The sequence below is a fragment of the Mycteria americana genome, chromosome 5, assembly GCF_035582795.1.
Source record: "Mycteria americana isolate JAX WOST 10 ecotype Jacksonville Zoo and Gardens chromosome 5, USCA_MyAme_1.0, whole genome shotgun sequence".
NCBI lineage: Eukaryota > Metazoa > Chordata > Aves > Ciconiiformes > Ciconiidae > Mycteria > Mycteria americana.
In genome coordinates this window covers 71070761-71092455 of record NC_134369.1, presented here as the reverse complement: position 1 = coordinate 71092455, position 21695 = coordinate 71070761, and the positions used below count along the sequence as shown (strand labels likewise).

At 61.2% G+C, this 21695-nt stretch overlaps 1 protein-coding gene across 3 annotated transcripts; it reads left to right on the top strand.

The window, feature by feature from the left end:
• Nucleotides 1-300: 300 nt before the first annotated feature.
• FRMD6 (FERM domain containing 6) lies at nt 301-21327 on the top strand. Of its 3 annotated transcripts, none has more exons than XM_075503945.1 (14): nt 301-444; nt 11098-11280; nt 12057-12147; nt 12410-12552; nt 13224-13300; nt 14553-14739; nt 15957-16112; nt 17110-17175; nt 17284-17352; nt 17541-17715; nt 18582-18917; nt 19037-19162; nt 19884-19975; nt 20114-21327. In XM_075503945.1, the coding sequence occupies exons 2-14, from the start codon at nt 11182-11184 to the stop codon at nt 20396-20398; spliced, it is 1902 nt and encodes a 633-aa protein (XP_075360060.1). In that variant the 5' UTR covers nt 301-444; nt 11098-11181; the 3' UTR covers nt 20399-21327. The 3 variants fall into 3 exon arrangements, with proteins under 3 accessions (XP_075360060.1, XP_075360061.1, XP_075360059.1); XM_075503946.1 differs by having other exon boundaries at nt 311-440; nt 12410-12489; XM_075503944.1 differs by having other exon boundaries at nt 311-440.
• The last annotated feature ends 368 nt before the right edge of the window (nt 21328-21695 follow it).

The following is a 21695-nucleotide window of genomic DNA, read 5'->3' as shown; positions in this document are numbered from 1 at the left end:
TCGGATCCCTTCCAGGGCAGGTTCGTGTTCCCCCAGGGGAACGCGGGACCCCCGGGACCGGGACCGGGGCGGGGGGATGCCCGACTTCCCGCACCCCCCTCGGGGCAAGCGCTCGGCTCCCCTCGCCGGGGCCGGGGGGGGGGGGTTGCTCGGGTCCCTCCGGGGCTCCTCGCTCCCCTCCCCGGGGCTGCCCGGTTCCTCCCCCCGGCCGTCCCGGGGACCGCGCTCAGGCGGGGGGCGGCGCCGGTGCCGCTCGGGGCGGTGCGGCCCGGGAAGGGGCGGGGGCGGCGGGCAGGGCTGGGCTGGGCTGGGCTGGGCTGGGCACGGCTCCGCTGGGCTCGGCTCGGCTCGGCTCGGCTCGGCTCGGCACGGCACGGCAAGGCAGGGGCTCGGCACGGCAAGGCAGGGCTCGGCAGGCAGCGCGGTCCCCGGAGCCGCAGGTAGGTGCGTGCCCGGCGCCCCGCGCTCCCGGCCCGGCTTAGCCCGGCCCGGCTTAGCCCGGCCCGGCCCGGCTCGGCTAGACCCAGCTCGGCGGAGCTGCCGCGCTCCCGGCCCGGCGCGGCACCCACCCTCCCCCCCCCCCCGCCCGGGGCTGCCGCGGGTGGGCCCGGCGTGGGGCGGCGTGGGGCCGGCGCGGCTGCTTGTTGCGCTCGGGGATGAGTTGGTGCCGGAGAAGTGCGAGAGGCTCCGGCTGCAGGAATGCGAGTCATTTCCTCCGCCCGCCCGCGGGGAGCTGAAGGCGAACGGCGGCCGGGCTGCTCCGCCGGACCTCGGCCCGGCCCCGCCGCGGCCACGGCCCCGCCCGCCGCTCGCCCGCGGGCTGTGCGCCCCGGGGCCACGCTCGCCCACGGGCCCCCTCGCCCTGGGACCCCTTGCTCGCGGGTCGCGCTCGCCCACGGGCCCCCTCGCCCCTGGGACGCCCTGCTTGTGGGTCACGCTCGCCCACGGGCCCTCTCGCCGCTGGGACCCCTTGCTCGTCGCTCACACCCACCCACGGGCCCCCTCGCCGTGGGACCCCTCACTCGCGTGTCACGCTCGCTCATGGGCCGCCTCGCCCGTGGGACCCCTTGCTTGCGGGTCGTGCTCGCCCGTGGGACCCGTTGCTCGCGTGTCGTGCTTGCCCACGGGCTCCCTCACCCCTGGGATGCCCTGCTTGCAGGTCACACTCGTCCACAGGTCCCTTCACCCGGGGACCCCTTGCTCATGGGTCACACTTGCCCACGGGCCCCCTTGTCCCTGGGACCCCCTGCTCACGGGTCACAGTCGCCCACGGGTCCCCTTCTCTGTGGGACCCCTTGCTTGCGGGTCACACTCGCCCACGGGTCCCCTTCTCTGTGGGACCCCTTGCTTGCGGGTCACACTCGCCCACGGGTCCCCTTCTCTGTGGGACCCCTTGCTTGCGGGTCACACTCGCCCACAGGTCCCCTTGTCTGTGGGACCCCTTGCTCATGAGTCACACTCGCCCACGGGTCCCCTCGCCCTGGAACCCCTTGCTCGTGTGTCACACTCACCCACGGGTCCCCTCACCCCTGGCACCCCTTGCTCGTGGGTCATGCTTGCCCACAGGCCCTCTCACTCGTGGGACCCCTTGCTTGTGGGTCACACTTGCCCATGGGCCCTCTCACATGTGGGACCCCTTGCTCGCGGGTCACACTTGCCCACGGGCCTTCTCGCCCCTGGGAGCCCTTGCTTGTGAGTCATGCTCGCCCATGGGTCACACTCACCGGTGGGTACCCTCACCCATGGGGACCCTTGCTCATGGGTCATACTCACCCCTAGATCACACTCACCCATGGATCCCCTTGCCCCTGGGTCACACTCACCCACGGGTCTCCTCACCTGTGGGTCACGCTCGCCCACAGATCCCCTCGTCAGTGGGTCCCCTTACCCATCGGTCACTGACCTGTGGGTTGCCTTGCCCACGGGTCCCCTTGCCTGTGGATAAGACTTGCCCATGGGTCCCACTCACCCACAGATCCCCTCACCCCGGGGTCACACTCACCCACAGGTCCCCTTGCCTGCAGGACCCCTCGCCCCTGGCTCTCACATGCCAACGTGTCCCCTCACCTGTGGGACCCCTTGCTCGTGGGCCACACTCACCCATGGGTTCCATCACCCCAGGGCCACACTCACCAGTGGGTCTTCTCACCCATAGGTCCCCTCACCCGAGGGTCCTCTTGTCTGCGAGACCTCTTTTCCGTGGGTTGCGTTCACCCGTGGGTCCCCTCGCCCATGGGTTGCACTTGCCCATGGGACCCCTCACCCGTGGGCCATGTCACTTGTTGGTCCCCTCACCCGTGGTCCTCTTGGCTGTGGGTTGTGCTTGCCGATGGGATCCCTCACCCATGGGTCCCGTCATCTGTTGGTCCCCTCACCCATGGGTCCCCTCATCCATGGATCCTCCTGTTTCTGGGTCACAGTCACCTGTGGGGCCCCCTCGTCCATGGGCCCTACTCACCCATGGGTGCCCCCCCATGGGTTGCCCGTGGGGGTGCCGTGGCTCGGCGCGCAGGCTGATGCCTGGAAGTGCCACTGATGGTCTTCTCCGTGTTTCCCACCGGGGATGCGAATCCCCGCCAGGTTCTGGAAGTGGCGAGGATAAACCCATGCAGCTCTTACGCTGGGCTTTAACTGACCTCGTGCCCTCGTGGCAGCAAGGACATCGGGGCTGAGGTTTCCCAGGACGGAGCCGAGGTTTCCCAGGACCACGCTTGGTGTTCCCGTGTCCTTTGACTCGCACGTGGGAGTAAAGCGGTGCCCGTCCCTGCTGTGCCCCCGGCCCCCCGCCACCTTTGCTGTCGTCTTGCAGTCCGGAATCAGCTTTTTTTCCCTGCTCACGGCCCATGTGTTCCTGGTCGTGAGGATTTTTTTTCCCTCTAAGCCAAACTCTGCTTTTCCAGAGATGCTTCGGCGTGGCACCGATGGAGCTGGGTACGCAGGGCTTTGCTGCTCTGCCGAATTCCCGGGCTGGTTTGTGTCGGTGTTTTTCCACGGGGCTCGCTCGCCCTCTCCAATTCTTGGATAGAGCGAGGATTAATTCACGCTCTCTTGCTTGAAAGCGATGTTGTTTCGTTTAAAACTCCCAGTCCCGAAGGCGTATTGGGGTTTGCTTATAGGTACTGGCTTTTTACTATCGTTTTGTAAAGGGGTTTCTTTTTTTAAACTGGGTTTATTCAGGCTCTTTAAACCCAGAGTCTGTAAGCAATTATTCCATTACATGAAAGTCAGTACGCTGAAAAAGATTAATTCAGACCAGATGTAAAAATAAATGTGAATTTCAAATTAAGATGATGTCAGCTCCCTCCTGCTAAAAAAAAAAAAGCAGCCTTTGGACTCCAGATGGAGTACACAAGTGATGGCGGCGGTTAAAATATCTGCCTGCTTCTTAATTGAGTTTTATGCTTTTTTTTTTTTTTCTTGTCTGAAAAGCGGGCTTAGGATATTTTTCAAACCAAAAAAAAAAACAAAACCAAACCCCCAAACGTTTTACCCCGTTGCTGCTGGGGCAGGGAAGTTTATATGGAGGCTTTGGCGTGGCCGAGGAGCTCTCCCAGCCGGAGAACCGGAGAGCGGCACTGCTGGGGGAAGACAAATCTCCTCTCTGCCCGCTCCAGGATTAAAAAAAAGTAACTTGGTTTGGCTTCGTTTTGCCGGATCTGGAGCTGGGGGCGAGGACGCCGTGGACCGCAGCGGGGGCTCTGGATAGTCCAGGCGCGGTTACGGGCGTTTCGGCATAAAATGGAGTTGGTTTTCGGGCTCTCGGCTGTCTGCAGAGCGCTTCACATCCTTTTTTTTTTTTTTTTTTCCCCTCCTCCTCATGTCCATGAAGCACTGCGCGTTTCCCGGAGCAGGGATGGCTTTGGGCGCTGATCCCATGTAGGGGAGCGTGCCCGGGAGCCGGGGGACGGGGACGGGGCTCCCCGAAAGCGCTTTCTCCCGGGAAGGAGAGGTTTGCCCAGGGCCGGAGCATCTTGAGGGGGTTTTATTTTTATTAGGGATGCCCGTGGCTTGGAAACTCGGGTGTGGGGATGCGGGATGGTGACAGTGGCCCTTATGGCTGCTTTGTGGTCCAGAGAGCAGATCCCGCGGCCAAAGCCCAGGGCCAAATCCCAAGGGATTTAGGGATGCTGCTGGCAGCGTGGGCTGCAGCCTGCCCACGGAGCGGGGAGCGAAGCGCTGCTTCGCGTCCACGTGCGTCCTTCGGAGCGATGCCTGCGCTCCCGGGAGCTGCGCCGGGGCACTGGGGGGTTTGGGCTTGTTGCTGGCGACGCCAGGGGATGGTTCATAAAGCTCCCGGGAATGCGGCGGGGGCCAGGATCCGGAGCCGCGCGCCCCATCGGGACGTGGGGTGCCCGGCGGGGCTCTGTGCTGGCCCCGAGCGCGCTCTCCCCCAACCTGGTCTTGATGCGACTGGATGCTCTTAGCAGATATTGCTCTAATCCCGAAGGCTCGGGGTAAAGCTTTCGGGAAGGAAATAAAATGGAAGGGGCTGGTTCAATAACAGAAGAGGAAGAGCAGGCGCCGTCCCTCCCTCGCTGGAGCCTGTGCCAGGCGAAATCCATTTCTGTGTGCATCCTCGGCGGAGGCCGGGCAGCTTTATTTATTTTTTAGTGCACCAAAGTAAGGGACTGAAGAGGCCTGGAATGGCTGTGCCGTGGGTTGCAGGCGGATGGAAAATCGACCCTTCCAGGCCGGATTCAGCTCCGTGCATGGCAGAAGGATGGGCAGGGGGAGCGGTTTCCCAAGCTGCCGTGGCTCGGCCCGTGCCTCCCGGTGCCCTGATGTGACGTCCCACGGAGCTCGTCCCCGGTGCTGGCTGCGATTGCAGCTGCGACACAAATAGGAGGTGGCAGAGGGGCCGTTACCCCGTTTTTGGGATGATGCGCTTGGCTCAGCCCTTTGCGGCCGTCCCCGGGTGTCCTCAGCGCCCGCTCTGCCCGTTGGTGCTGTCCCATCGCAGCACCCAAAGGGGAGGAAGAAGAGGAGGAAGAAGAGGAGTGTTGCAGAGGTGGAGACGGGCGAGCTCCTGGGGGGACCTTCCTTGCAGAGGCTTTTTGGACACCTCCAGCGCTCGGGGGCATCTGCTGGGGCTGGGGGGGGCTGGCCCCCGGCTGCCCAGGCTGAGTTTCCAGCATCCAAATAGCTTTTGTGGCGGATGAAGTAATGTAATATTTATAACCGAGTCCTTTTTCCCAGTGAAGGTCTCTTTCATCTGCCTCTCTTCATTAGGAGGAAACTGTTGAGTTCATGAAGAATTGGAGACGATTTTAATTACGGGGCAACCGCAAGCAGGAATTAATCTAGCTTTTGGGTTAATAGAGACTGCATTAAGTGACGGCCTTAAAACTTGTAATAACAGCTCGCACATACCTGCGCCCTGTGATGTGGGGTAAAACCGACTCTAAACTCTTAAAAACAAGAAATTCCTGCCCCGTGAATTCATCTTCCCATCTCGCTCTGCACTTTGGGCAGCCTCTCGCTGCGGGACGGCCCGTGCGGATCCCGTGCCGAATCCCTTCCCTCGCCCCTGTGGTGGCTCGGGAGGGCTGGAACAAAAGCCTGGCGACGGGTTAGATGGCCGATAGGGCAGAATTTTTTAAAAAACGGATATTTTGGCAAGGGGAGGATGAATTTGAGTGGTGGAGAAATGGGCTGGATCTGTTTGGGGGCTGGGGGTTGCGGCCGGGTTGGGCAGTGGGCGCTGTGATGGTCCGGTGGGTGCCACGGGGGTACAAACCTGACCCAAACCCGCGGGCACGGAGACTCAGCCGCTTCTTTTAAATGTAATTAAATACGCGGAGGGGGGAAGGAACGCTGCACGTGCAAACCAGCCTCCCTTCGCGTGCACAGAAGCAGCACGCTTGCTTCTTTGGAAGAAAAACCCACCTCAGCCGGCAAGTTCAAGCGATGTTAAATCCCCAACCGTGGAATTGCATCCAAATTTATATTTCCTATGAGAGCCTGGCACGCTGCTCCGGCACCTCCGTCTGAACCGGGCCCAGCCTCCGCCTGCCCTCGGCCGCGTTTGCAAGACCCCGTGCTGAATAAATCCCCCGCCGAGTCAGCAGCGACGGCCCGAGCTGCTTTTCCAAGCTGCGCTGGCCGGCAGGTTTATTGCACGATGTTTTCTTTACAGCAGAGCTTTGCGACGGGCTTTATCCCGTGGCGCGGGTAGCAGGGAGGGAGATGGTATTCCAGCAGCCGGGGCTAAAAACCACGGTGGATCGAGGGATTTTCTCCGCGTAGCCCCGGAGTTACAAGGCGCGTACGGGGTTTGCGGTGCATTCCTATGGAGTTTTACTGGTCTTTTCCCTATAGCGGGGAAAGCGCGGCTGGAAGACCTGGATCTCCCAGCACTGCGGAGGCTGATCCGTGCTCGAGTCCTGATTCCCAGTGAATCCCAGTGAATTCCCAGTGAATTTTTCCGGCTGGCTTTGCTCTCCAGATGGAAAACCCCTTGCAAAGCCGCCCGGGGTGGAGGTTGCCGCTTGGGCTGCGGGGTGACCCGTGTCACCCCCCGGCGCGGCGTTCCAGGGGAAATCCCAATCCCAGGCTCTTGCCAGCTCGGAGCCGGGCACGTTCATGCCTCATGCCGGTGCTTGCGCCGGAGCAGAAGCAACTCGACGAGGGCAGCGGCGCGGGGTTCCGGGGAATCAAAGCTGACATTGTAGGAATGAGCAGCAGATGCTCGGAAAGAATTTGCCGGCGTCTGGCCGAGGCTGCTGGAGGCACATCGCCCTGGAAAGGGCTTTTTGTGCCCGCTTGCTAAATCTGCCGCAGCTCCAGCTCGCAGAGGGCTGGCAGAGCCCCGGGGGAAGCTCCGGGAGCTGAGGGGGGGTCTCACAGAGCCACCGGCCACCCCCGTGGTGCCCTCTGCAGAGAGCGAGCTCGTCTGATGGGGCGTTAGCGTTCAGCAGCGGGAACTGGAAAATTTTATATACAAATACCAAAATACATTGGGTTGTTTTTTTTTTTTTTCCCTCCGGCGTTTTGCTTGCTCTCGCAGGTAGGGCCCTGCAGAGCTGCTGCTGGGGGAGACGTTTTCCTCGGCTCCGACGGTGCCGTCCCCGCTGAGCCGCGCGATGCCCATGCTCCGCTGACGCCAGCTCGTGTGTTTTAATCCCTGATGCTCAGGGACCGATTCAGGCTGCAGGAGGAGGAGGAAATATATTGACTGGCATGGGAACGGCCAGGCCCGGGGTGCCGAGAGCAGCGCGGTGCCGCGGGGAAGCTCTCCCGGGGGACGCTCAAGCTGCACGATGGGGCCCGATGCCCAGCCCCTGCCTGCTTTTTAGAGGCAGTTTGGAGGCAGTGGGGTGATGAGCTGTGACAGCGGGGTTTTTGCCAGCACCCTGAAGACTCGGTTTCATTTCCAGGGGTTTTTAGGAAGGGGTTTTCCTCGGGGATCCCCCTGCCAGCAGGGTTTGGTGTGGAGGCTGTGGCCGAGGAGGGACCCGTTGCCAACCGGCTGCTCCGGGCTCGTTCCCGTGGCAGGGGTGCTGCGGGGCCGCGGCCGTGCGGCGCTGGCAGCAGAGAATAACCTCCTGGTGATGGTTTTACCAATAAATCGGGGCGGTTTGTGCCTGTGGCCGTAGTTCTGAGCCGGCTGTAGCCCACGGGGCTGTGGTGGGAAGATGCTTTGGTGCACCCGTTGGGCTGCTGCAGGAGACCTTTGGGTGGGAGCAGGGTGCAGAGGGTGCCGGAGGGTGCCCCGGGGCACAGCTGCTTTGCTGGGGACGCGGCACCCTCCCTGCCACAGCCCGTGCAAGTCGCTTCACGCCCAGCCCTGCGCCGGTGTGCGAGAGCTGCCGGGTGTCTGGCCGGGGCGAGGACGTTTGCCAAATACCTTCAGCCCCGTTTTGTTCACCGCTGTGATTTTTAATGAACCTTGAAACGAAGCCGGCCGCTGCGCTGTTTGCTCCCGGTTGGGATCAATCAATCGTGTCTGGGCATGGCCGCGACGCACGGCCGCGGCGCACGGATGCAATACGTGGCCACGATGTACGCGTGCAGTGCGTGGCCACGATGCGCAGCTGCAATGCGGAGATGCAATACGTGACCATGATGCACAGATGCAAGGCGCAGCCACGATGCACAGCCACGATGCACAAATGCAATGCACAGATGCAGTGCATGGCCACGATGCACGGCCACAATGCATAAATGCAACGCACGTGTAATGCATGGCCATGCATCCACAATGCACAAATGCAGTGCACAGATGCAGTGCACAGATGCGGTGCATGGCCATGATGCATGGCTGCAATGCAGACATGTAACGCATAGTCGCAATGCACAAATGCAATGGACACATTCAACACACACATGTAATGCATGGCTGCAATGCACAAATGCAATGCAGACATGTAATGCATGGCCACAATGCACAAATGCCATGCACACATGTAACACGTGGCCATGATGCACAGCTGCAATGCACAAATGCAATGCACAGGTGTAATACATGGCCGTGATGCACGGATGCAATGCACAGCCACGATGCATGGCCACAATGCATGGGTACAATACATGGCCACGATGCACGGCCACCATGCACAAGTACAATGCACAGATGCAATACTTAGCCACGACGCATGGCCACAATGCACCACTACGATGCATGGATGCGATGCATGGATGCGATGCAGAGATGCAATGCATGGCCATGATGCACATCTGTGATACATGGATGCAATGCATGGCTGTGATGCACTGCCACAACGCATGGATGCAATGCATGGCCACAACGCACGGCCGTGATGCACGGATGCAATGCATGGCCACGATGCACTGCCGCAATGCACGGATGCAATGAATGGGCACGATGCACTGCCGCAATGCACGGATGCAATGCATGGCCACGATGCACTGCCACAATGCACGGATGCAATGCATGGCCGCAATGCACTGCCACAACACGTGGATGCAATGCATGGCCACAACACACGGCCATGATGCACGGATGCAATGCATGGCCACAATGCACTGCCACGATGCATGGATGGAATGCATGGCCACGATGCACTGCCACAATGCACGGATGCAATGCATGGCCACAACGCACGGCCGTGATGCACGGATGCAATGCATGGCCGCGATGCACTGCCACAACGCACGGATGCAATGCATGGCCGCGATGCACTGCGACAACACATGGATGCAATGCACGGCCACAACGCACAGCCATGATGCACGGATGCAATGCATGGCCATGATGCACTGCCACAGTGCACGGATGCAATGCATGGCCACAACGCACAGCCGTGATGCACGGATGCAATGCATGGCCGCGATGCACTGCCACAATGCACGGATGCAATGCAGGGCCACGATGCACTGCCACAATGCACAGATGCAATGCATGGCCACAACGCACGGCCGTGATGCACTGCCACAATGCACGGATGCAATGCATGGCCGCGATGCACTGCCACAACACATGGATGCAATGCATGGCCACAACACACGGCCAAGATGCACGGATGCAATGCATGGCCGTGATGCACGGATGCAATGCATGGCCATGATGCACTGCCACAGTGCACGGATGCAATGCATGGCCACAACGCACGGCCGTGATGCACGGATGCAATGCATGGCCACAACGCACAGCTGTGATGCACAGATGCAATGCATGGCCGCAACGCACGGCCGTGATGCACGGATGCAATGCATGGCCACAACGCATGGCCGTGATGCACGGATGCAATGCATGGCCACGATGCACGGATGCAATGCATGGCCGCAACGCACGGCCGTGATGCACGGATGCAATGCATGGCCGCGATGCACTGCCACAATGCACGGATGCAATGCATGGCCACAACGCATGGATGCAATGCATGGCCACGATGCACTGCCACAATGCACGGATGCAATGCATGGCCACAACGCATGGCCGTGATGCACGGATGCAATGCATGGCCACGATGCACTGCCACAATGCACGGATGCAATGCATGGCCACGATGCACTGCCACAATGCATGGATGCAATGCATGGCCATGATGCACTGCCACAATGCACGGATGCAATGCATGGCCACAACGCATGGCCGTGATGCACGGATGCAATGCATGGCCACGATGCACTGCCACAATGCACGGATGCAATGCAGGGCCGTGCGGCACAGCTGCGCGGGGCCTCGGTGCTGCAAGGCCAGGGCGGCGTGGTGAGAGAGCATCACCTCTGGATTTCCCAACTTCTGCAAAACCCAACACAAAGTCACCTCAGGGCACTTTTTTTCCCCTGCTGTGCAAATATGCAAGTTAAACTGTTTTGGAAGCCAAAGGCATTTTCCTTGAGACCAAAGCAAATATTTGGTGAAGAGGGAGACACTATACTGTCCTCAGTGCCAGCATAAACCTATGGGTTAGAGAAAGGGTGAGCTAGTTCAGAGTTGTGTCATGCATGCGTTTGTGTCCCTGGGGATGGTCGCGGGGTAAAAAGCGCTTAAGGAATATTTGCCCTTGAAAATAAGGCAAAACCGAATTGCCCGGGGTTAGTGCTAGGAGGGATTCACCCGCTCGGCCCCGGTACGGGTTTAGGCGAACGCTGGGAAATGGCAAGAGATGGCGATTCCCACCTGCAGATCACCGTTAGCGCTCGCCTTGGCTTTATTTAACCCCTGTGAAGAGCCGGAGCTGGGGGAGGTGACGCTGGAGGGGACGCGGGGGTCCTGCCGTGGGGCCCCGCACCGGCCCCTCGCCTTTCTGCTGCTGGCGGCAAAACCTCCCGCGCCGCTGCCGCTCCGCTCCTCGCCGGCAGAGCCGGGCTTGTTCCCAGCGGATAGACTTTTATTTTTTTTAACGATGCCAGGAAAGCCTTTCCTGAGGTTTTTCTGAACCCCAGCCGGGAGAATAAAACTGCTGGGTCAGGTTTTTTGGGCTCGGCCGCGATCCTGCGCCGCCCTAACCGCGGCGCCGGGGTTGGGATGCGGGGTGGCCGTGGCGGGGTGCGCTCGGGGCTTTCGGGGTGTCCCCTGTGACGCCCCACTTCTGGGGGACGTGGTGGTGGGTGGGAAGGATGCCCACCCACATCGGGGCGCGGGAAGCCGGGGGTGCCGTGCACGGGGCTCAGCCCCCCTCTCGCCCGCAGGGATGGCGCCCGCGGGGACCGAGGCCGCCCCGGCCCGCTGGTGAGGTGTCCGCCGCCTGCCCCGAGCCCCGAGCCCGGACCACGATGAACAAACTGACCTTCCACAACAACAGAGTCATGCAGGACCGCCGCAGCGTTTGCATCTTCCTCCCCAACGACGACTCCCTCAACATCATCATCAACGTAAGGCGGCACGGGGGCCAGGGAAAAGCCCCTGAGCACCGACGTTTTCATCGCGCCCAGGGGCTTGCAACCGGGTGCATTTGCAAGCTCTGGTTTTAAGTTTGAGCCTGCCTGTTCTCGCCCTGCCGGAGGAACGCACACGAGTTATTCCCCCTGAAGGCTGCGGCAACGTTTTACGCTCCCCTGCTTCTCCTTGACTCGACGTGCCGCTGGCAGCGCGGGGAGTTTCAGGGGGTGACCTGCCACGTGCCAGCCCACGGGGCGGCACGACGAGGAGCGGGCAGCCCTTCCTCCTGGGGTCCTCGCTCCACGCATCTATTGCGGATGGCAATTTGGCCGCTTGTACCCCAGCAAATAAGCGGGGGGGGAGGGAGGGGGGGATTTGGCTCCGATTCGGATGTCGTATTTAACATAAAATTCCTCCGCTTTTAATTTTTTTCAATTCCCCACCACCCAATATGCTGGTTTCCGCCCCCAAAGCCATCTCCCCGCTGCCGGGCTGGTTGCAGCGAGGTCTCCACCACCGCCCGCCGCTCTCGAGCTGCCCTGTGCTCCCCTGCGCATCCCACCCCTGGGAGAGCTCCGGTCCTGCACCCCGGGGTGGGGGCCGGCTTTTGGGGACTTACACGTCAGCCCCATGGAAAAAATGAGCCCCACAGCCCCGCCTGTCACCCCCGCTCCTGCTCGGGGACGCGGCGGGGGGTTCGGTGCTGCCTGCCCGGCTCGGCTCCCCGGCTGGCAGATGCAGTGGGGACCGCCTGTGGGTTTTTTTGCAGGTGAAGATTTTGTGCCACGAGTTGCTGGTGCAGGTGTGTGACCTCCTGAGGCTGAAGGACTGTCACCTCTTCGGGCTCAGCGTCATCCAGAGTACGTCGGGGGCTTATGCCGTGGGTTCGGTACCTGTGGCCGGTCCAGCCTGATGCCGTCGCGGCTCGGCAAGGCGCGGTGCCGCTGGGTCGGGGATGCGTGCTTGCCCACTGGTGGGTACGAATTTACTCAGCCCTTTGGTGGCCTCTCATTAGGTGACGAGGCGGTTATGGACCCCCCCATAGAACCCACCGACGGGGCAGGGCTTGGTGGGAGGCAGGGGACACGCGGGGGATGCTGATGCCACCTCTGTCCCACCCAGACAATGAGCACGTGTACATGGACCTGGCCCAGAAACTCTACAAGTACTGCCCCAAGGAGTGGAAGAAGGAGGCCAGCAAGGTCAGCGGTGAGGTCTTGCATGGAGAGCTGACGGCAGTAAGGCCACCTCTGTCCCCATCGCAGGTCACTTCCAGGACACGGGAAAACGCAGGCGGGGGCGGGGGGGGGGCACTCGGCTGTTAGCCAGCGCGGGGCGGGGGGACGGGCGTGCGAAACAAAACCTGGGTGATGTTTTTGATGGCCGTCACCCCAAGCGCCACCGCACGCCCCAGCTGGGGACGCGTCCTCCGTGCTCCCCACCCCGGCGGTGGGAATTTTTTCCTCCCTCGTTTCCTTATATTTCAGCAGAATTTTTAAGGTGGCCCTTTCTTCCGGTTTCTAAAATCAAGCATTTGGCTTTTTTTTCCCCCCAAAGCAGCTTTTAATTATTCCAATGCAACGTGCCAAGGGGGTTGGTGTGAAGGCTCCTGTGCTGGCGCCGAGACGGGGACTGGTGGGTGACAGGCTGGGGAGGGACAGCGGCAGTGGGGGGCTGCAGACCCCTGGGGGTCTCGAACCCAGCCGCCTGCTTCTCTAAATCCAAATCCCCTTCATGTTTCAGCATATTGGGGAAAAAAATGGGTGTCGAATTCAGGAAAAAAAATGCGATCGGTGTTAGTGAGCGGCTTTCACCCCGTGGGGGCAAGGGGGTGGCCGTGACGGACCCGGCCCCGGGCGAGCCGAGGCGAGGGGCCGGGGGCTGGGGCACGATGCCGGGGTCTCCACAGGAGCCCTGAATATCTCCTCCGTTCCAGGGGATCGACCAGTTTGGCCCCCCGATGATCATCCACTTCCGAGTGCAGTACTACGTGGAGAACGGCAGGCTGATCAGGTAGGCTGCACCCACCCGGCCCCACCGCGGTGGGCGCCCACCCAGGGCGAGCGGCTGGCAGGGGAGCACCCCGGGGTGCCCCTGCCTCAGCGGGATGCTGTGGGATGCCGTGGGATGCTGCGGGATGCCGTGGGATGCTGTGGGATGCCGTGGGATGCGACAGGATGCTGTGGGATGCCGTGGGATGCTGTGGGATGCTGTGGGATGCCGCGGGATGCTGTGGGATGCTGCGGGATGCCGTGGGATGTTGTGGGATGCTGTGGGATGCCACGGGATGCCATGGGATGCTGCGGGATGCCGTGGGATGTTGTGGGATGCTGTGGGATGCCACAGGATGCCGTGGGATGCTGTGGGATGCCGTGGGATGTTGTGGGATGCTGCGGGATGCCACGGGATGCCATGGGATGCCGCGGGATGCCGTGGGATGCTGTGGGATGCCGTGGGATGCTGTGGGATGCCACAGGATGCTGTGGGATGCTGTGGGATGCCGTGGAATGCTGCGGGATGCTGTGGGATGCTGCGGGATGCCACGGGATGCTGTGGGATGCTGTGGGATGCCGTGGGATGCTGTGGGATGCCGTGGGATGCTGTGGGATGCTGTGGGATGCTGTGGGATGCCGTGGGATGCTGTGGGATGCTGTGGGATGCTGCGGGATGCCGTGGGATGCCGCGGGATGCCATGGGATGCCGTGGGATGCTGCGGGATGCTGCTCGCACACCCTTTTGGGGTCCCTTGTCCTTTCTGTTGTGGCCGGGTGCCAGGGGCAGGTGGGGACACTGCTCCCCGCCAGCGAGGAGGAAGCCTTTTGGGGGGCTGGGGACATCGTGTTTAGGGTTTTGTCCCAGCTTAACCCGCGGCACGGCCTGATTTTAATTCATGTGCCTGCATGTGGCTGGGTGGGAGCTGGAGGTCCTGTTTCGGGGAAAAAATAATTTTCATGGTCTTGGGCGTGTGGGGACACGAGGGCATCTGCAGCATCTGCAGCCACACAAGGATGCTGTCGGGGGGCGGGGGGAGGCCTGGAAATTTCAGCACAGCGAAGCGGCTGCGGTTTTGCATCACCTAATGAGAGCCCCGGCTTTAACGAACGGGGGGAAAGGGGGCAAACGACTCGGCACCCGGCCCTGCTCCCCCTGTAAGAGCTTCCCACCGGGAGGAAGGTGCCGGAGTTGTCTCCCACCCCCTGGGCTGGGTGGTGGGTGGGTGCCCGCCGGCTCCCCTCTCCTCCCCTCTCTCCTCTGCTCCCCGCAGCGACCGGACGGCACGCTACTACTACTACTGGCACCTGCGGAAGCAAGTGCTGCACTCCCAGTGCGTGCTGCGCGAGGAGGCTTACTTCCTCCTCACCGCCTTCGCCCTCCAAGCCGACCTGGGCGACTTCAAGCGCAACAAGCACTACGGGAAGTACTTCGAGCCCGAAGCCTATTTCCCCGCCTGGGTAAGCACGCCCCTCTAAGCTCGCGGGAATCCCTACGAGGATGCCGGGCTGCTGGGAGGCTTCCCGGGCGGCCGGCGTTCCTGCTGCCTCCCTGTCTCTGGCTTAGTCCCGGTTATTAATTACCTCTGACGGCTGCGGGGCTGCGCATCGCTGCGGGCGGGGAGCCTCGGGGTCGGTGCGGTGGCTGGGGCAGCCCGCGCTGCTGCTGGGGGTTTCCCCGTGTGCTGCAGGGGGGGGCTTCCCTGCATGCCACGTGCCATGACGGCATCGCCCCAGCCATCACCGCGTGCCCTCCCTCGGGCTTTGGAGCCCTTTGGGACCCGGCGTCCTCCGTGCTGTGGGTGTAGGCAGCTCCTGGGACAGTCCTGGAGGGAAACTGAGGCAGGTCACCTCTGACCGGCAGGCAGAGCTGGGCGCTGGGGCGATGCCGCCCCGACGACTTTGCGCAGGAGCGGAGCAGGGAGCGGTCCCGTATTTGTGCCCATCCCTAAATGGTCCAACCTAAATGATGCTGTGATTAATGTGGCACCTACTGCGGGCACGGCAGTGGCCCAGGCAGCTCCCAGCGGGGACCCCTTCGGCAGGGACCCCCCTCCCCGCAGCGAGGGCCTGGTGCCAGCCTCTGCGGGGTACCCAGAACGAGTCCGTTTATTACCAGACAGGTAAATATTAGTTAGGGCGGGGCAGCGAGGGGCTGCGCGGCCGCGTGCGATGCGCCCTCGGACCCCGGCAGCTGAAGCTCCCCCCGTGGTTCCCCGCAGCCAGGGCTGCCAGCGGATGCTGGGAAGATTTATAAAAGATGTAGGCACCGTTGCCCGCTTTACGTGCTTTCTGGGTTTTGCCCCAAATCTGCCAGCTTCTCTTTTTGTTGTACCTGTCGCTGAGGAGCGACGGCCCCGGGGCCGTGTCCCCCAGCCAAGCAGGGACCCCGTGCGTGGCTCTCCCTGCCCCGGCACGGGTGTTCCCGGTGGTGTGAGCTCCATGGGACGAGCACGTGGAGCAAACGTGCACTTCCCAGTGGGAAATCCTGCTGGCGAGAAGTTGTTGGCTTCTCCATCTGTTTTATTTTGGCTTGCGGGTCTCTATAACGGAACGTATTGCTCCGATTTCCCTTTTCCCTGGAAATCTCTGCTGCCCGGGAGCGCCGGGGCTGGCGGCCGGCCCCGAGCAAGCACGGAGCGGCTCCCCTGGACGGGCTTCTCTTCTCCTCCAAACAGGTGGTTGCCAAGAGGGGCAAGGACTACATCCTGAAGCACGTCCCAAACATGCACAAAGATCAGTTTGCCCTGACGGCCTCCGAAGCCCATCTCAAGTACATCAAGGAGGCCGTCCGGCTGGACGACGTGGCTGTGCACTACTACAGGTTGTACAAGGTGAGCCCCGGCCGCGAGCCCAGGCTGGCTGTTGGATTCGGGGCTGCTTTTTCTTGAAAGGAGCAACTGCTGAGCGCTTTCTGAGGTATTTTGGGAAGAGCTGCGTTTGAATTGGCACTCGCTGGCTGGAGCTGAGCGGTCTCGAGGGCAGTGCTTCGCTCCCAGAGGCAGGGAGACGCAGCTTTTTATATTCCTGCCGTTTTCTACAAGTTACGGAGAGGCGAGAGGTTTGCCGGGGTGCGAGGAGGCAGCCGTGAGGTTTCGGGGATGTTATTTTTTGGTACCCCCTCCCTAAGAAATACACGCTGGGTTTTTCTCCTGGCAACAAAGCAATTTGTTTGCTGGGAGCTGGTGCTTCGCAAATCATTTTATAGCATCCTGAAGTTAAAGAGAAGTTTGCCTTCGGGAGAGCACAGGGCATGGCAAGTACAGAGAGCGTCTGAGCATGGCAAGGGGGTACATCGTTAAAAAGGGCTGTAAAGAAAAAATAAAACCTTATTTCCAGCCCCCCAGGGAGATGCGCAGAGGGGCCGGTGGCCACGTGCGTGGCTGGTGCTCCCCGTGCTGCTGCAGGCAGGCTGGGCTGCCCCACCGTCACCCGCTCTGTGCCGGTGAGGAGCAGGTTGGGCTCAAGCGTAAAAGTGCCCCAGCTCTGTTTCTGAAGGTCCTTCCAAATTTTCTGAGGTTAAACGGCTTTTCCAGACCCAAGCTGGGGTGTTCCTGGGCGGTGAGGGGGGTGGCAGGCGCCTGGGAGGGTGTTAGAGGACGCGAGCGGGTGGGGGGTGTGCGTCATTAATTAAATGGTTGGACTCGACGATCTTAAGGGTCTTTTCCAACCTAAATGATTCTGTGATTCATGTGGCACCTGCTGCCTGCGGCTGATGTTGCTGCGCGGGAGATGGGCTGATTAGAGGAGGATACCTGGGCGGGGGGGCAGATTTATCCACTTCGTGCTGCAAATTGTGTACTTAAAACCATCAAATTTTTTCCTCCTTAGGACAAAAGGGAGGTGGAGGCCTCCCTGACGCTGGGGCTGACGACACGGGGCATCCAGATCTTCCAGGTAGGTGGCTGAGCGAGGGCGACGGCTCGGCTCCCTGCCCGCTGCCGGGCAGGCGTGGGCAGCCCCTGCCGGCATCCTCAGCTGGGCCCGCCTCTCTTCTTTTTGCAGAACTTGGATGAAGAAAAGCAGCTGCTCTACGACTTCCCCTGGACAAACGTGGGGAAACTGGTGTTCGTGGTGAGTGCCACCATCCCCAGGCAGAGCATCTCCCCCCGTGGGCTCTGCTTTGGGCACGGGGTGGTGGTGCACAGACCTCAAGCGGGGTGATCGCAGACTGGGGGGGTTAACAGGGGGGCTGCAACGGGACCGGGTGAGAATCAGAGTATTTTTCTCTCCGGAGCTGATGTTCCCCCTCTCCCACGTAGGGCAAGAAGTTTGAGATCCTGCCGGACGGGCTGCCCTCGGCCAGGAAGCTCATCTACTACACGGGCTGCCCGCTGCGCTCCCGCCACCTCCTGCAGCTGCTCAGCAGCAGCCACCGCCTCTACATGAACCTGCAGCCCGTCCTGCGCCAGGTCCGCAAGCTGGAGGAGAACGAAGGTCGGTGCCCCCCCCCCCCCCGGGACGCAAATCCCACCAGTGCCGGGCTCCCACCCGGCTCTTCTGTCTGCACGAGCACCCTCGTGCCAGCCCCGTAGCCGGGAGCGTGTCGGGGGGTGGCTGTCCCCACGTCCCCCCTCGACCGTGCGTCGGTGCGCCCTGGCCCTGCCCGACAGGCAAACCCTCCCGGGCTGGGCTGGGTGCCCGCAGACCCCCCGGCCGCTTAGGGATGGGCACAAGCCCCGCCGCGGTCCCTGATGGCCCAGTTCTCCCCAGTGCCCCAATGCAGCGCTTCCCAGTGCCCCGCATCCCATCTCCAAGCTCAGAAAGCCCTTGTGCAAATGTAAGATCTTCCTCCTCATCTTCCTCTTTCCCCTCCTCATCTTCCTCTTTCCCCTCCTCCTCCTCATCTTCCTCTTTCTCCTCCTCATCTTCCTGTTTCCCCTCCTCATCTTCCTCTTTCCCCTCCTCCTCCTCTTCCTCCTCCTCTTCTTCTTCCTCCTCTTCTTCCTCCTCATCTTCCTCCTCCTCCTCCTCATCTTCTTCCTTCTCCTCTTTTTTTTCCTCCCCCTCCTCCTCATTTTCTTCCTCCTCCTTCCTCCTCTTCCTCCTCTTCTTCTTCCTCTTCCTCCTCATCTTCCTTTGGAGGGTGGCACAGCACAGAGCACAGCAGGTTTGAGGCTCCCCCCACCACCACCATCCCCGAATGCCACCGGGACAGGGCTGGCTCCTGCTGTGCCACCCCGCTGGGCTCGGGTGACAGTGTCCCTGGGTGGGGACACTGGGGCCACGCCCTTCCCGGGGGGGCCAGGGCACCCCGTGGATTTGGGGTGCAGGCTGCCGACGGCGTGCCGCTGGCCTCGCAGAGAAGAAGCAATACCGCGAGTCGTACATCAGCGACACCCTCGACCTGGACATGGAGCAGCTGGAGAAGCGCTCGCGGGCCAGCGGCAGCAGCGCCGGCAGCATCCGGCACAAGCGCCTCTCTCGGCACTCCACCGCCAGCCACAGCAGCTCCCACACCTCGGGCATCGAGACCGACCCCAAACCCAGGGAGATGGGGCCCGAGGATGGCTTCTCGGGCGCCGGTGCCCACCGCAAGCTGAAGACCTGCAGCTCCATGACCAGCCACGGCAGCTCCCACACCTCCGGGGTGGAGAGCGGTGGGAAGGACCGGCTGGAGGAGGACTCCCAGGATGACGGTGAGACACCAGCTGCCCTGAGCACCGGCTTTTCGGCTTGGGTCTCACCGGGTAGCTGGGTTGGAGGGTGCTCTGAAGGTGCACGTCAATGACTCGTCCCGCCTCCTCCCCGCCTGCAGAAATCGAGATGCTGGTGGATGACCCCCGGGAGCTGGAGCAGGCTGGCGAGATGGAGGTGAGCCCCGACATGTGCGTCTACATCACGGAGGACATGCTGCTGTCGCGCAAGTTCAACGGGCACTCGGGTAAGGTGGCGGCCGCTTTTATTTCCGATTCCCCAGCGCCAGTCACACCTTTGGTGCTCGGCGGAGCAAAATCAGCCCGAGGCGTCCATTTGGGACGCTGGGAAAAGCCGTTCGCCCGGTGGGTCGAAGGAGAGAGGGGGTAAATGTGGTGAAGCTTTAAAAAGAAGGGGTTGCCCGGGAAAGGTGCAGGTTTTACTCGGAGCAGGACTGATGCTCCATGCAGCCGCCCTGTGGCACAGGGGTGGGTGCCCAGGTATGCCGGGTTATTTGGAGGTACCCGGGGACGATGGCAGGAGCTGCCCGCAGGCAATGGACGTAGTTTCGGCAATGTTCTCAATTGCTGGCCCCCCTGCTCTCATTTTCACGACAGCCCCTCGCTTATTCCCATGAGCACGGGTGCTGTTATCGCACGTGTGAGCCTGGCTTCTCTGGAGCTGTGCCTGCACCCAGAGAGTTGCCCGCATTTCCAGCTCCGTGCTGGGTGCTACTGGGAGGTCTCTGGGGTGCCAGGCTCCCTGGGGACGGCTTTGAATGCTGTTCTGGTGCAAATTTGGGACGCTTCGTAGGTAAAGCTGTTTGCAAGCGGGGCATCATCGGGGCCCCGTTGAGCTGAGCCCCAAAGCAAAGGCGAGCCCCCAGGGGCAGCGGGCACGGATCCCGAGAGAGCTGAGAAGCTTCGAAATAACGCTGGCACCCTTCTCTTCCTCTCTCCCCCACGCAGGGCTCATCGTGAAAGAGATCAGCTCCTCCACCTCCAGCTCCTCGGAGACGGTGGTGAAGCTGCGGGGGCAGAGCACCGACTCCTTACCCCAGGTACGCGGTGCCGGCGGAGCTTTGGTGAAACCCAAGGTTTCACCTTTTGGTGAAAGCCCGGCTAGCACCGGGGTTTTGGGTTTCCCCGACCCCCTTGGCTCCCCGGCGGGTCCTGAGCCCCCTCTCTGCTATGCCCAGACGACGTGCAGGAAGCCGAAGACGTCGACGGACCGGCACAGCCTGAGCCTGGATGACATTCGGCTCTACCAGAAGGACTTCTTGCAGCTGGCCAACCTCTGCCAGGATACGGCCCAGAGCTACACCTTCGGCTGTGCCCACGGGCTGGACGAGGAAGGGCTCTACTGCAACGGCTGCTTGGCCCAGCAGTGCATCAACATCCAGGAGACCTTCCCTGTCAAAAGAACCAGCAAATACTTCTCGTTGGATCTCACCCACGATGAAGTCCCGGAGTTCGTCGTCTGAGCGCCGCGGGGGACAGGACTGGCTGCCCGCCCTCGGGGGGGAGCCTGGGGCTCCCCGCCCCGCATCGGGGGCCGTCAACGCCGCCTTCCCCCCGCCCCGCACCGCTCCCTGCAAACCGAGGCCGTGGAAACCATTTGCACTTGGAGGATCGCCCCGACGGCGGGCGGGATGGAGACCCCCGGGCATGGCGGAGTCCCGCCGGCGGTCCCCCGGCATCCTTTCTCCTCCGGATGAGTTTGTGCAAAACACAAGTCGTCTTATTTCGACGGGGAGAAGCGCAACTCGTTTGAGCTAGCAGAAGCCAACCCGTGTTTTCTCATTGCCTCGTGGCGAGGTGGCCTCTTCTCCTCCTTGCCCCCATCCTCAGCGCTGCCGGCGGCTCCGGCGGCGGCTTGGTGGCAACCGACGCCGGAGAGAAAGTGCCAAACTGTTGTGTTCGAGTCAAGCCAAAGAACTGTAAATACCCTAAAGGCCAGTATGGGGAGGGAGAATTAAGCAATAACCAGCCGGGGATCGCCGGGCAGGGGTGCCGTGCCGTGCCGTGCCGTGCCGTGCCGCGGAGGAGGGCACGGCCAGCGGCTGCTGGGGCAGGGCATCAGCCCAGTTCTTCCAAACACACGTGCTGGAGGTCAGGCCAGAGCGGTCCCAGCGAGGCGGCTGGGAGCTCTCGGAGCCGTTTGCAGCTTGGTTTTTTTCTTCTTTTTTTTTTTTTTTTTTGAGAAAGAAAACCCCAGCCAAGAAAACCAAAAGCAAAGGAGAATGGAAAAGAATAGGTCATCTGTAAGGATATTGCAATAATGCATCCCAACCTTGGAATATGTAGAGATTACATATATAAATATATCGCGATATGTATGTTTATATATGTCTGGATCTGATAGACCCATTTGCATTTTACTTCTACTCTCAAATACCTTTTATACAAAGGATCTGCCTCTCTCCTTTAATGAACCATATAAACAATCATATTTTTTTCTAAGCACTAAGGTGAGAAAATAGACATTCCTCTCGAGAAGAATATGTATGCAACCGCCTTGTAAGTGTGGCTCTTCCCGGTGCAGCCTCCGTTGTATTTTACCAAGGCTTTTCATGCGTCTTTAAGTCTCTTACGGTTTGAATAGTTCCGCTGAAGGATGACGGTGATGTGCTAGAAAAACCCAAGGGCGGCTTCCGAGCGTGTCCTAGGGCAGCTAACCTGCCCAGGTGTAGTATTTACCATCGGTACCGGAGGGTGAAGCGTTACAGCAGCCAATATTGACAGCACAATGCCTTTTTCGTCGATATTTTTAATTAGAGT